This window comes from Macaca mulatta, chromosome 2, assembly GCF_049350105.2.
Source record: "Macaca mulatta isolate MMU2019108-1 chromosome 2, T2T-MMU8v2.0, whole genome shotgun sequence".
NCBI lineage: Eukaryota > Metazoa > Chordata > Mammalia > Primates > Cercopithecidae > Macaca > Macaca mulatta.
The window spans coordinates 117,285,706-117,299,535 of record NC_133407.1 but is presented as its reverse complement, the minus strand read 5'-3'; the positions used below and the strand labels follow the sequence as shown (position 1 = coordinate 117,299,535).

Sequence of the window (13,830 nt, the reverse complement as noted above, 5' to 3'; positions counted from 1 at the left end):
TGCATGCACATCAAGAAATGCTAGTACCGTGGGAGACTTCTTGAACTGCCTTTCTATGGAAAGCTTTTGAGCAGAAAAGCGACAAGCAGCAGCTCTCTTAGGGAAATGACTCAGAGAATAAGGACGATTAACGGGGAGGCAAAAATCGTTACTGGGTCTTGTTGGTTTGTTTTGAGGGAGATTTTTGGCACCAATTACACTGCCCCCTAAGGCAGGCTCATAGGATTCAACTGACTGACTGCAATTCGGTATCAATGTTATAACCCATAGAGGAAAACTCAAGTCCCGAGCAATTCTACATAAAATTCAGAAGCGAGAGCATACAAAGGCAACACACAGGCTGACGAAGAAACAGAAAGAAGATACTGACCTGAGTTTGGATTTTGAGATGGCTTGACTGAAAGAAAGACAAAAAGTGTTAAGATTCTGGTTCCGAGGGCTTGAGCACACACTCCCCATCATTTTAGCTGAGGTATCATAAAAGCCATGCATACAGCCTGGACTTAGCACCCCTGGTTACCACAGCAGGCCAGCGGGGGCAAGGCCAGAGCAGAAATCGGGGTGCTGCCAGGGCCAGAGAAGCAGACCGAGCATCCTCGAGGCCCAGGTCAGGGAAGACTCAGCCAGATTCCCTGCGGGCCCTGGCAGCAGGCAGCGATGCAGGGGCCAAAATGAAGGCAGCAGAGTCTCTCCTGCCACTCATCTCAACAGCAGCATTTGCTGCTACTACCGCAGAAGGAGCACTGCACTAGGAGTCCCAGCGCTGCCATTCTCCCACTGGGGGAGTATGGGAAAGCAGCATGTCTTCTTGGGCCTCAGCGTTCTCATCCGTAAAATGGGGATGACAAACCCATTCTCTGTCTGCTTCACGATGTCTCAGAGAGGGCAGAGCAAGAGAATGGAGGCAAAATCACTTCACAAAGGGTTGCATATTCTGCCCATAACACATCATTTTTATGAAACTCGGCCAAGAGTAAGATTGAGTTCTCTTAAAAATGATACCTGCACTTTACAGAGATAAGACCTGAAGGATACCAGCAAGCAGCAAACAAAACCAAACTGCACAGGGCTCCCCCACAGCAGGCAGCGCCCAGCACATTCTGCACTGCTGGTCCCCCCAGCCACCCCCCGCCCCGCCAGCTGCCGCAGCCCAAATCATCTAGAAAAAGCCAGTGAGTGTTAATGCAATGGTGCCTTCCATCAGGAGCAGAGGCTGGTGCAGGGCTCCAGGGAAAAAGTGCCAGGCACCGAGAAGGCAGGGCCTCGCCATCTAACCGCCAGGCCTGAGGTTAGGAAGGTCCCACGAGCAAAGGAAAACTTCAATACGTAGCACATTCTAGTCAGCAACTCTGCCACAGAAGCTCTTCTTCAAAAGCACAAATGCCAAACCCAGGCTGGAAGCAGAATCAGGCCTTTACCCCCACCGCCGACACCCAGAGGGCCCCGCCTTGGCCGCGCCTCTCCGTCTCCACCAGCACCTAATGGACACAGCAGGTGGCCGGGTTAACCACCACACTCTTCACGGGCTCTACTTACAGGAAGAGGCATGTCAAATGCCAGGAGGGGGTGTGCAGAAGGGATAGCCCTGGCACAGGAGGAAGTGTGGCAAGGGGTACGAGAAGCCTTCCCGCCCGCCACACCCAAGGCGATGGCCCGGGGCTCTGCTGCAGCCTGGGCCATCTTCCTCACCACCTGCTTCTCTGAGACAATAGGAAGCGAAGGAGGGCGAGTGCTCCCCACACTCACCAGAGACTTCCACAGCAGCCTCGGGTCTCGCCTTCGCCGCTGACGTTCTCTGTGTTCACAGACTCAGTCTCACTGGTGGGCATGCTAGCTGTGGGGAGAAGAAGGGCTTCAGAGAGCATGCGGGGCATGCTGCATGCCTGGGAGCAGGCCAGGTGGGAGCCTCTGCCACCAGGCAGACCTCTGGAACCCAGGAGGAGGGCGACGAGGGCCCTCAGAGGCTCAGCTGGGCTAAGGGAGTGCCAGGGAGCCAGGCCTCTCCACCGCAGGTGAGCCTCTGTGCCCATGGCCTGTAGGAAAAGCACAGAGTCCCCCTCCAGGAGGACATCCTATCCACCTAGACATTTCCAAGAAAGGAAGCCAAGGGATCAAAGTGAATCCTGTGGCTGGGTATAGCACCACTTTATACTCCTCATCTCTGGGATCACACTGAGAAGCCACCAAAATGTACTTTACAGGTATATCTTTGCTTGCCCCAAAAGGTGCATGTAGGTACCATGCACAACATTTTTTAGAGTTAACAACTCTATTTTTTTTTTTTGCTGTTTTACCTGATGCTGAAGTTGTGCTGAGCTTGTGAAGCCAATACGCAGAAAGTTCTTACCCAGTAAGCTGGCCCTAGAGCGCCAAGAAACTAGAGCGTTACGGGTGAGAGAAGAAGGTTTTTATCAACCAGTGAGCAGAGGGCAAGGTTGACTCTGGTTCCAATGCGACTGGGGTCTCTGGGCCCGTCCCACTTCTCCATGGCAGGATCCTGAGCGGAAGTGGAGGAAATGGGGAAACACGCCCACTAGAGTGTGGAGGTCCAGGGGCCACCCAGGGCCACCATCTGGTGCATGAGCGTCTTTTCTCATCCACTTGATTCAACCCCATAAACATCATGAACACAGGCTGGAGCCCAGGCAGTGGAGGAGGGTGGGGGCACAAAGAGGGCACATAGCACCCCACCCACCTGGAACAGGGGTGAGGAACAGGCAGCCCCCGGCTCACTTCCATTAGCTGTGAAGAGAGCTACCTCAGGGGTCTGTGCAGGAGGTTCCAGAGTAAAGAATAATTAATTCTGCGGGGGGCAGAGGTAAAAGAGGAAGTCACCGAAGAGAATCCACGTGTACTTCCTTTTTCCTGAGGCATGGCTTTGAACTGTAGTGACTGTTTTTACAGACCGTATGGTGTCAGCAGGAAAGCTTGGCCCGTGGGCTCGACCCATGTGGCTCCCATTAGCAAGGATGCCTCAAGTTTCATCTGCAAATACTGGTAGTGGGTTGGAAGCCCTATGGCAAAGATTCTGAGGCCCAGCCCAGGCTCAGAGGGAAAGGAGCTGTATCAGGCAGCTCTGCGCAGGGGGCTGTGTTCTGCCCAGCTTGCTCATACTAGACTTCATAAAGGTAACAACAGGGATATAGGTGGAACCTGGCTCAAGGAATCCAGTGGTCTGAGAAGTAAGTTTTTTGAGGATACCAAAGAAGATCCCTGCTCTGTTCCGCTTGTGAGTGCCCGAGGAACTGAGCCTGCCTGCACGGGAGCTTCCACAGCCATGCCCAGGAACACTGAGGCAAGGGTGTCAAAAGTTAAGACCAAGTGAGTAAAATTATAGACTCATGTTACATCGCTGGTACTCTCATGGAATAATTTTCTTCTCTCCTAAGTCAAAAGAAACCAATTACAAACCTTGATTTACTTTTTCATTATTTCATGCAAAAACAAACAAACAAAAAAACTGGACAAAAACAAACAAAAAACCAAATCTAATCATGGAAAAACCAAAAAAAAAAAAAAAAAAACTCCATTAACACACACAGACACACAAGAAGCTATTCATGCAATTCTCCTCGACTATTCCCCACTCTGATTCAGCAGAAAGGCTAGGAGATTGTAAAATCCAACAAAGAAAATCACAGTGGGAGATCCTTTTGACATCTGACCATGTGTCAGTTCTGTGCAGCGTTTTCCTTGGTGGTTACTGCAGTGACTGAGGGGACCAGGAAGCAAGGGCAGTACGATGTGGGGAACCCACAGTCCTGGGTCTGTTTTCTGAGTCTCTTGGGCAATGGGCTGCCTCTCTCCAGCCTTCACTTTCCTGTCTCTAAAATGGTGGTGTGAACTTCACAATCTTGAGGATCATTTCCATCTTTAGCAGTTTGCTGTCTCATAGTTCTAATATTAATCATGTTGGAACATTAGTCATTATTTTCAAAAGAGCAAACTTCTGAACAGACTAAGTCTTTGTGGCTTTTTAATCTCTGGAGTCGTGTCTCATGCTGGTATCAGTACAGTCGCAGCATTTCAATCCTAAAGCTTCATTTTAAAAACAACCTGATTGAAACAGATAAATTACATATTTTCTATGGGAACGGGGTCATCAGTTAGCATTTCTGGCTCCCTGCCAGCTATTAGTGTATGAAATATTCTAGTTGCTCCCTAGACTAATTGAGGGGAAAGACAAGAAGTAAAACCAAACTCCCCAAACAGCAACAAAGAGGGAAGATAGTCTCGCAGCACTGTGCCAGGGCTCCACTGAGGGCGAGGCAGGGTCCTCCTGCTCTCTGAGCTGACTGTCCTTCAGCTGGGTTGGGATGGTGGCTGACAGCAGGTGCACAGGTTGGCCGGATCTAAGTATAGCCCCGTGTTTGTGACCTGACTTCTGTACACCTCCATTTCCTCATCTGTGAAAGGATAAGAATGAGATGAGGCATGCAGGGTGCTGGGTCCCCAGGGCTCGATGATCAGTGAGGCCCACACATGTTAACTCCATCATCTCACAAAAGCTCTCCTGGAGCTCCCCGGAAGCAAAGTGACCAATCTAGTGTCACTTTGCCCTGGCCACTTTCATCATCGCACAGACGAATCTAGTGTGAGCAATCTTCCATACCTCTGAATCAGCTTTGGCTATCACTCTTGGTTTGTATCTTCTTTTTTTTTTTTTTAATTATACTTTAAGTTCTAGGGTATATGTGCACAACATGCAGGTTACATATGTATACATGTGCCATGTTGGTGTGCTGCACCCATTAACTTGTCATTTACATTAGGTATTTCTCCTAATGCTATCCCTCCCCCCTCCCCCGACCCGACAACAGGTCCCAGTGCGTGATGTTCCCCTCCCTGTGTCCAAGTGTTCTCATTGTTCAATTCCCACCTATGAGTGAGAACATGCAATGTTTGGTTTTCTGTCCTTGTGATAGTTTGCTGAGAATGATGGTTTCCAGCTGCATCCATGTCCCTGCAAAGGACATGAACTCATCCTTTTTATGGCTGCATAATATTCCATGGTGTATATGTGCCACATTTTCTTAATCCAGTCTGTCATTGATGGACATTTGGGTTGGTTCCAATTCTTTGCTATTGTGAATAGTGCTGCAATAAACATATATGTGCATGTGTCTTTATAGCAGCATGATTTATAATCCTTTGGGTACATACCCAGTAATGGCATGGCTGGGTCAAATGGTATTTCTAGTTCTAGATCCTTGAGGAATCGCCACACTGTCTTCCACAATGGTTGAACTAGTTTACAGTCCCACCAACAGTGTAAAATTAGAAACTTAAACGTTAGACCTAAAACTATAAAAACCCTAGAAGAAAACCTAGGCAGTACCATTCAGGACATAGGCATGGGCAAGGACTTCATGTCTAAAACACCAAAAGCAATGGCAACAAAAGCCAGAATTGACAAATGGGATCTAATTAAACTAAAGAACTTCTGCACAGCAAAAGAAACTACCATCAGAGTGAACAGGCAACCTACAGAATGGGAGAAAATTTTTGCAAACTACTCATCTGACAAAGGGCTAATATCCAGAACCTACAAAGAACTCAAACAAATTTACAAGAAAAAAACAAACAACCCCATCAAAAAGTGGGCAAAGGTTTGTATCTTCTCTGTCTTTAGCTGAGTTATTGTCTAACTTTGCCTTGTGTAGGCATAGCAACTTCTCCTGTCATAGCCGTTTGACACCTAAAGAGCCACAGCACATAAGAAATAAATATATCCCAGAAAGATGTTGCCAGGGTTGAGGAGAAGTGGAGGCAGACGGAAAAGGAAGAGGACAGTGCCTACGCTAGAAATTGGAGACCTCATTTGGTCCTCGAAACAGACCTTGATCCAGCCCCTAAATCTGAGCGAGGAAATATGCTCTGACCAGAGCCCTGGCAGCCTATCTTCTCCAGCTACTTACTCCCTACCACAGGACAGAGAGCGTTCCCTTTTCCAAAAATATTTGAAAAGATCAGGCTCAGTGGCTATAACAAAGACCTTGTTTATTAAAAATAAAACATTTTACCCTTCACTTGCATTAGGCATTCATTTTTTTAATGTTAATAAATTGATACGACTTTCCCTTCTTTTAGTCCCAATAGGATCTCATCTATGTTTTTTAAAAATAAGGACAGAAGAATCATAGACTGTTAGAACCAGAAGGGGCTTCTGAGAGTATATGAACAAACTCTTGATTTCTCAAAGGAGAGAACTGGCCAAAATGCCCTGGGACACGCAGCTGAGACTGAGAGATCTCTCCTGACTCCTGCTCACCGCTCTTTTCAAGTATGTGCGGTGGTTTGGGTACATACTTAAATATACTGGCATATATTTTGGTGTTTGATACTTAAAATTCCACAAATCAAAAAGTTCCAAAAAGCCAAACGGGTCTATTACCTACCAGTGCTGGTTTACTATTCTGATGACCTTTATTAACCGCTCAAAATCTGGCATATAACCAGATCACTTACAGGATATCAGCCCAGTGACCGAGGACAGTACAAAAATCAAGTTGTACTGGTGACGACTGGGCTTTTATAAAAATCCAAAGAGAAAGAGTCATAAAAACTCATATAGGTGGCCGGGCGCGGTGGCTCACGCCTGTAATCCCAGCACTTTAGGAGGCCGAGGCGGGCGGATCACGAGGTCAGGAGATGGAGACCATCCTGGCTAACACAGTGAAACCCCGTCTCTACTAAAAACGCAAAAAATTAGCCGGGCATGGTGGCAGGTGCCTGTAGTCCCAGCTACTTGGGAGGCTGAGGCAGGAGAATGGCATGAACCCGGGAGGCGGAGCTTGCAGTGAGCCGAGATTGCGCCACTGCATTCCAGCCTGGGCGACCAGCGATTGAGTGAGGCTCCGTCTCAAAAAAAAAAAAAAAAAAAAAAAAAAACTCATGTAGGTAAAGCCATGGGCAAATTACTGGAACACATGGGCTTCTCCTAACTGGCTTCCATAGCATTGTGACTCCCCCATTTAGGTGATGGCCTTGTCCCCTTCAGCAGGGACTCAGTGTTAATTGCTGACAAGTGGCTAGGCCTTATTAGGGGTGCAGGCAGACCCCTCAGACCTCCCCACATTGCCGACAAGTGCCAGTCCCCTACCGTAGAAATAAGCACCAGGGGCCATCTGCACAGGAACAAGCTGTGAAGCCTCCTCCATGGCACATTCCAGGAAACTGGAATGTTAGAGCTTTGTTAGAGTTTATTTTTTATATAAATTTAAAAACTACTTTCAGTGAGTCTGGGAAAAACCAAGCCTTAGGAAAGCCTGTGACCTGTGAGAGGATGCTGGCACTACAATTTGCCTGCTGGAAATCCAGGGAAGCTCAAGGCCTAAATTTTGCAATCTATTCCAGGCATTGGGATCTCTGGGAAGAGCTCCAGGGCAGACCCTTAGGCTTAGAGTGTGGTGGACTGAGGTGGGGCCCTGGGTGCCATTGGGGGTGAGTGGATGGTGGCAGACAGCAGCCCTGCACGTCCCAGATTGTAATTAGAGTTTCCAAGGCCTTTGCAGCATGGGCAGCCGGGCCAGGCCCCTACTTGGAGCACTCTCTGTGGATGTGGGTCATGGCGCTTCTCTTTAAGATCTTGTACTGGGCCAGATGCCATCATGGGCAATACCACACACAGTAAACCAGAGAAATCGGCTGCTTCTCAGCCCAGCACAACTAGCACTTTCACCAAGGTGTAGACATTTATCCATCTACTCTCATGCTGAAGGACGACATTCATCTCAGCCAAATGTGTCAGGCTTGTGAATTCAGAGGCAAATCACACACACACACACACACATACACACACACACACACACACACAGCAAATGAGTTTATGTGTGGGTCTAAGCAGGCAGCCTCAAAATTATGTTCACCATTAACAGGTATAGCAAAATCTCAGATCAACCTTCAGTGGTAGAGGCCGATGAGGTCAAAAATGATGGAAGAAATGTCAGGAGAGCCTGGTTCTAATCATCAGGTGACAAGGGGACAAGGGCCTGTTTTCCCCTACGCTTGGCTACCAGATCTGTAAGATGAGCTATAGGACAGTATCATCTCTAAGATCTATTTACCTCTGACCTGCTATAACTGCAGGAAGGCAGAAACGCCCACACGCTGGCTGGTTTTACTACCATCTACCAGGGGGTTTCCCTTGCATTCCCCCAGCTCTGCAAGGAGGGGAGGGCAGAAGAAGTGAGCCCCTGCCCACCACCCTCAGGAGGGGAGCCAGGGGTCCAGCCAGCAGCCTGCCCAGGAGAACTGAGTCCAAGTTCTCTGCATGCAGAATGTCCCAGAGAATGGGATACAGCACAGGAAGCAGTAACTCCCCAGAGGCCTCAGGGTGTCACAGGAAAGCCCCAGTCCTCCAGTCAAGGCACCCCAAAGGGAAGGCTTGCCACACATCCAACTGAGCCCAGAGCCCTCCGGTCTCCTTCTAGAACCTGTCCCATTAGCAGTATAATTCACAGATGTCTTTGGCCTCAGAGCCTCGTTCTTCTGTTCTCCACAGGATGGGCTTTCTTGCACACTCAGGAATTTCTTTTAGCATTTCCTTCCACCTCCAAGCAGCCTAAAGCTTCTCGTTCTTTTCAAAGGAAAGGGTAGGGGGTGAGGCTGGACAACTGAGCAGTGGCTGAGTTGTGACTGCCTTCCTAGGGGACAGGGTACCTGACACCTAGATCTTGTGTTTTCATCTTATTTTCATGACAAATATGAGCAGTACCACGACGTACAGGCCTGCCAAATCCAGAAGCGGCCCACACACCCCCTAAAGGCACATGCACATGATAGTAGTGACACATTAGGCCACCACAGGGTAACAGCCTCTTGCTGCTGTAAAGAAGCCAGGCTTTTCTTGGAGAATGTGGGTCAAGGCCAGACCAAGGTTTCCATGTCTCAAGCAAGAATTATGCCCAGACAGTAACTATCTCCGTGTGTCCAGGGACAGGGACAGCCCAGCGCCCATATGACGGCTCCTGCCCCACCTGGTGCCAGCAGGGTCAGGTCCTTCCTGAGTCCCCAGGTATTTCAGTCAATAAAAAGCCATTCCCACTCAATATAAAGTTCCTTAAACGTGTCAGCCTGCTTCCTCTCCCTGCAGATCTCAGAAAGACAGTGGAGAAGCCACAAGAATCCTTAGAGAATCACAAGGCCCAAGCCTGCATTCAGGAAGGCAGAACCAAGGGGGGTGTTTTCTTTTCTGGGGACAGAAATCATTTATCTCCCTTTGGTAACCTCTCCAGAGCTATATCCCTACATCAGTCTTTAAAGACATTCTTCCTTATGTCCATGACACTATTTCCTCCTTAGTTGAAGGCCATTCTTCTTGCAGACACCTTCAGGCGCTGCATCAAGCCCAGCCTCCTGCTCATAACCCTTCTGTGAACACTACCGCTAAAACAGGCAGCCCCGACTCTGCCCCCAACTCACTGTCCCACCTCAGGCAAGTTCCGCCTCCTCTTTCCCCTCCTCTGGGGGCCACAACGTGCTGAACGACAAGGGCTTATATCTGACAATCTCTTCATTCCTTTTCACTTTTAGGCCTTCTGATGAGACCTAGACTCTAATAGAACCCTCTTTACATATCCATGGGTTGTTCCTGTCTGCATCCCATAACCTCTGAGCTCAGCATTGCCACGGAGGCAGAGGCCACTTCAAAGAAAAGAGTACAGTGTGTCCCTCTGTTCCCTTAGCAGTTGGCTTCAATTCCCTGCGGTCTGAATCTTCTTAAACAGACTTTCACCAGGGGCAGGTGACCAGGGCCGATCCTGGGGGCAGAACTAGGTTGGCTGCACTGGTGTGCACAGGCAAAGCTTTATGCTGCTGTTGAACCACTGCCATGACTTGGGAAGAGCAAGGCAGGGAGCCAGGTGCTCACCTAACCGCCTGCCCAGGGATGGGCCTGACAGCTACTCCAGGGATTCTCAGGAAGGGTATGTTTAGCATTATTTTAGGACATAACTGGAAATGTAACTTTCCCACAGGAGCCCATTCTCATTTTCAAAGGCAAGTGTCCCCAAATCTTTGTATCCCTGAAGTCTATTTTTAGTTTTTAAGAGACAGAGATCTCACTCTGTTACCCAGGCTGGAGTGTAATGATGCAATATCACGGACTGCAGGCTCAAACTCCTGGGCTTACGCAATCCTCCTGCCTCAGCCTCCCAAGTAGCTGGGGACTATAGACATGCACCACCACAAATGATTTTTTTTTCAAATTTTTGGTAGACACAGGGTCTCACTTTGTTGCCCAGGCTAGTCTCAAATTCCTGGCTTTAAGTGATAGTCCTGCCTCGGCTTCCCAAAGTGCTGGAATTACAGGTGTGAGCCACGGCACCCAGCTAATTTCATTCTTAAAGCTGCCACTATAACTTTGGCATAGTCCTGGGCAAAGTAGCCAGAGACTAAGAGACAGAGAAGCAATTTGAAACGTGTAGCCTGGAGAAAAAAAAAATCAATCAAATAACATTATTGGAATTTCTAAACAGTTTAAATTTAAAAACATCATTTGGGGAAAAGTATTTTAAAAGTCTGTCTTCCAGTCTAAGAATATTCATGCTGAATCAAATAAATTTTTTGAGTTGGTTCAGCTGCTTCTTTATAAGGTACGGTTCAAACAAAAAGAAAACTGCAATGCTATCTTGGAAAGGGCACCTTATTTTGGAAAAGTCCAAGAAGAAAGAAATCAAGCAATTAAAATATAGGCATCTTCTGAACACACCACACGGCACATGCATTTCACACAATGCCTATATGCAAGGAAAAGGTATCAGAGATGTTGCGGAAAGAGAAAGTTCAGTCTCAGTAATTTACCATGATCTTTAGCCCTGCGTTGGCGAAAGCAGCAAAACTTCTTTTTCTTCTTATCCTCTTTAAGCAAGTCGGCCACTGTGACCCCTTCAGGTTGAACACAGGCAATTTCATTACGAAGCAGCAGAGGGCAGCAACAGCAGCCAAACCAGGGCCCCACACGGCCAGCCCCGCTAGCCAGGCGGCCTCACGCAATGGATGCCCGCCTGCTCCAGTCCTCCTCCTGGCTAGGAATCCAGCTCAGGATCCGAACAGTGGAGAGGAAGTGCCCTTTCCACAGCCATTGACAAACATCTGTCTTTAAGAACCTGGTCTAAATCAACAACCAGCTAACCCATGCTAGATAAAGGTTTCCAGGGTTTGGCTTCCCATCTAAGAAGGGTGTTAAGGAAAGGGCACTTTAGGGAAGGGTCAGGAGCCCTGGGTACTGACTGGCTGTGTGATTCCAAACAGCACTACCATATGGGGCGGACAAGTGGGAGTTCAAAAGGTAGGCTCTGGATTCTGACAGGGCAGGTCTAATCCCAGCCCTGCCACTTCCATGTCGGATGGCCATGGACAGGTTACCTGATACTGCGAAGCCTCAGTTTCCTCCACACCTGTAAGATGTCAATAATAGTTGAACTTGTACCATGTAAGGTTGTTGTAAGAGGTGAACAGTAGAGACGGTAATAAAAGCAACGTGCCTAGCTTTGGCAAGGCATGATCAATCACCACTACTGTCATCACTACGACTCTCCCATGACCACCAGGTCACAAGAGAAACGACTCTAGGATCTCTAACCCCCTGCAGCCCCGTGATTCCATGATCACTCTAAGCCAGCTAGTCTTCAGAGTGCAGACGCCGTACTCTAGGGAAGAGTTGTGCGGGGCAGTGTGAGACAGCGGCAGGAATGCTGGAGTAAGCAAGGGTGTAGGGAGCACAGACACCTGCACATACTATTGGTGGGCAGAATACTCACATTCCTAAAATGTGCATCCTGGCCGGGCGCGGTGGCTCAAGCCTGTAATCCCAGCACTTTGGGAGGCCGAGATGGGCGGATCACGAGGTCAGGAGATAGAGACCATCCTGGCTAACACGGTGAAACCCCGTCTCTACTAAAAATACAAAAAACTAGCCAGGAGAGGTGGCGGGCGCCTGTAGTCCCAGCTACTCTGGAGACTGAGGCAGGAGAATGGCGTAAACTCGGGAGGCAGAGCTTGCAGTGAGCTGAGATCCGGCCACTGCACTCCAGCCCGGGCAACAGAGCAAGACTCCGTCTCAAAATAAAAATAAAAATAAAAATAAATAAAATGTGCATCCTTTCTGACACAGCAGACCCTTTTCTTGTATCCTCTCCCACGTGAACACGAGCATGCAGACACAGGGGCATGTGTTTGCAGGGGTTAATGATAGTTAGCGTGCAGACTGTGGCAGAGCTTGGGTTCAAATCTCAGCTTTGCTACGTAAGTCACATGGCCTTGGGAAGCTACTGAACTGCTTTGTGCTTTAGTTTCCCCACCTGTCAAGTTCCTGTCTCACAGAGTTGTGTGAAGAAGAATGAACATATTCACCCACAGCCCTCGGAACAGTGTCTCACACACAGAAAGCATCTGACGAATGCTAGTTATTATTACTCTCTATTCTTTCACTCAAGAAGGAAGTAATGGCATGCTTACGTGTGGGACAAGTGCTATGCTGGGTGCAGCCACACAACAGAGGGCAGAAACAGACCCTATTCCTGCTGCTCCCACGGAGCTGATGGTCTCGTGGTGGAGAGACCTCTATAAAGTAGAGGGCCACGTGCTGTAGAGTGTAGAGTCCACTGTAGCAGTTTTTACAATGGCAATTTATTGAAAAGAGCCAACGTTTTGCTTTAAAAACATGGGAAATATCTGTGGTACATGGTTCAGTGAAAAATACCTGTGTTGGGCATCTTAGGGTGGAAGCTCTATCCACGCTGTCTGTGTCATGTATTACGCGCAGTGAGGTGTGGAAGTAGAGGCCCCAGACTTCTTAGTCTGCCTCTCTTTAAGGAGAAGGAAGAGAGAATTTTTTTCTTACTTTATATACTTTGAAATTACATGAATTCTTTATGTAGGCAAATATTACTTCCATAACTAAAATGTATCAAAAACAGATAAAACAACTCTGATTTGAGACTGCAAACCTGGCTGGAGTACCCACTCCTTGTCTCCGCAGTGGGGCAACAGTCCCTGAGTCCAGCTCCCATCAGCTCTTAGGAGGCTGAAGCTGATGGCAGACATGCAGGCACCTTCAGAAATTACCATGCTTCTGTCACCCCTGTGGAGAGTCCACCTGGCCAGACAACTACTCCCAGTGCCACCGCAACGGAGAGAGTGTCCAGCCACCGACCCTAGGGCCAGCCCCTGAGTCAGCCCTCCCACTTCCCAGTGAAAGCACTTCCAGCTGCCTCTCCAGTGAGGGCTCTTGACCTGGACGCATATTTACCGTATGCCACTCTAACTGCTGCTGTTTGCTTTACAGCTTTTAATTGAGTATTTTCCATTTTGAACTTGTGCCTTGAGGTAGTTCAATGGTGACGAAAGCAGTTTTATAAATCACAATTTCAAAACACAGTCTTTCAAAACAGGACCAGCAAATTGCTATGTCTCATGCTTGCAAACAGCTATGCCAACCTGGTTTTCTGTCCACCCCCAAAGCAAATATTGCAGTAAGAGGCAACTAGGTAGCACATGCAAAAGGGAGGCAGCTAAGGCAACCTGCTCCAGCAAGCCCCAGGGTGGCAGAGTCCCCGGGCAGGAGGGCAGGCAGGCAGGCAGGGGCAGTGCCCATAACCTCCAGGACCACTGAAGAAGCAGAAGACAGAGAGGCTGTCCTTGTGGTCAGAGATGAAGTTTCAGGTATGCCCCTCCCTTTCTTTGGGCATCAAATATCTTTACTTAGAGGAATTATTAATCATTAATAGTTCCTACAATAAAACTGCTCTGCTTTTCTGGCCACAATTTTAGAATGAGCTCCCTTTAAAATGATTTCATTTTTAATGCTTTTTTTTAAGACTAATCACT

At 48.3% G+C, this 13,830-nt stretch overlaps 1 protein-coding gene across 5 annotated transcripts in view; it reads right to left on the bottom strand.

Moving 5' to 3' along the window:
• CACNA1D (calcium voltage-gated channel subunit alpha1 D) overlaps positions 1 to 13,830 on the bottom strand; it is a 327,158-nt gene that overhangs the window by 93,168 nt on the left and 220,160 nt on the right. For 3 of the 5 annotated variants that reach the window (XM_028844248.2, XM_028844250.2, XM_028844249.2), the window contains exons 10-11: positions 1,747 to 1,834; positions 371 to 397 (exon numbers count right to left, since the gene is read on the bottom strand). In XM_028844248.2, coding sequence (XP_028700081.1) covers positions 371 to 397; positions 1,747 to 1,834 — 115 coding nt within the window. Of the gene's footprint in view, positions 1 to 370; positions 398 to 1,418; positions 1,479 to 1,746; positions 1,835 to 13,830 lie in introns of all 5 variants that reach the window. The other 2 variants (XM_028844237.2, XM_028844244.2) reach the window with 1 other exon arrangement.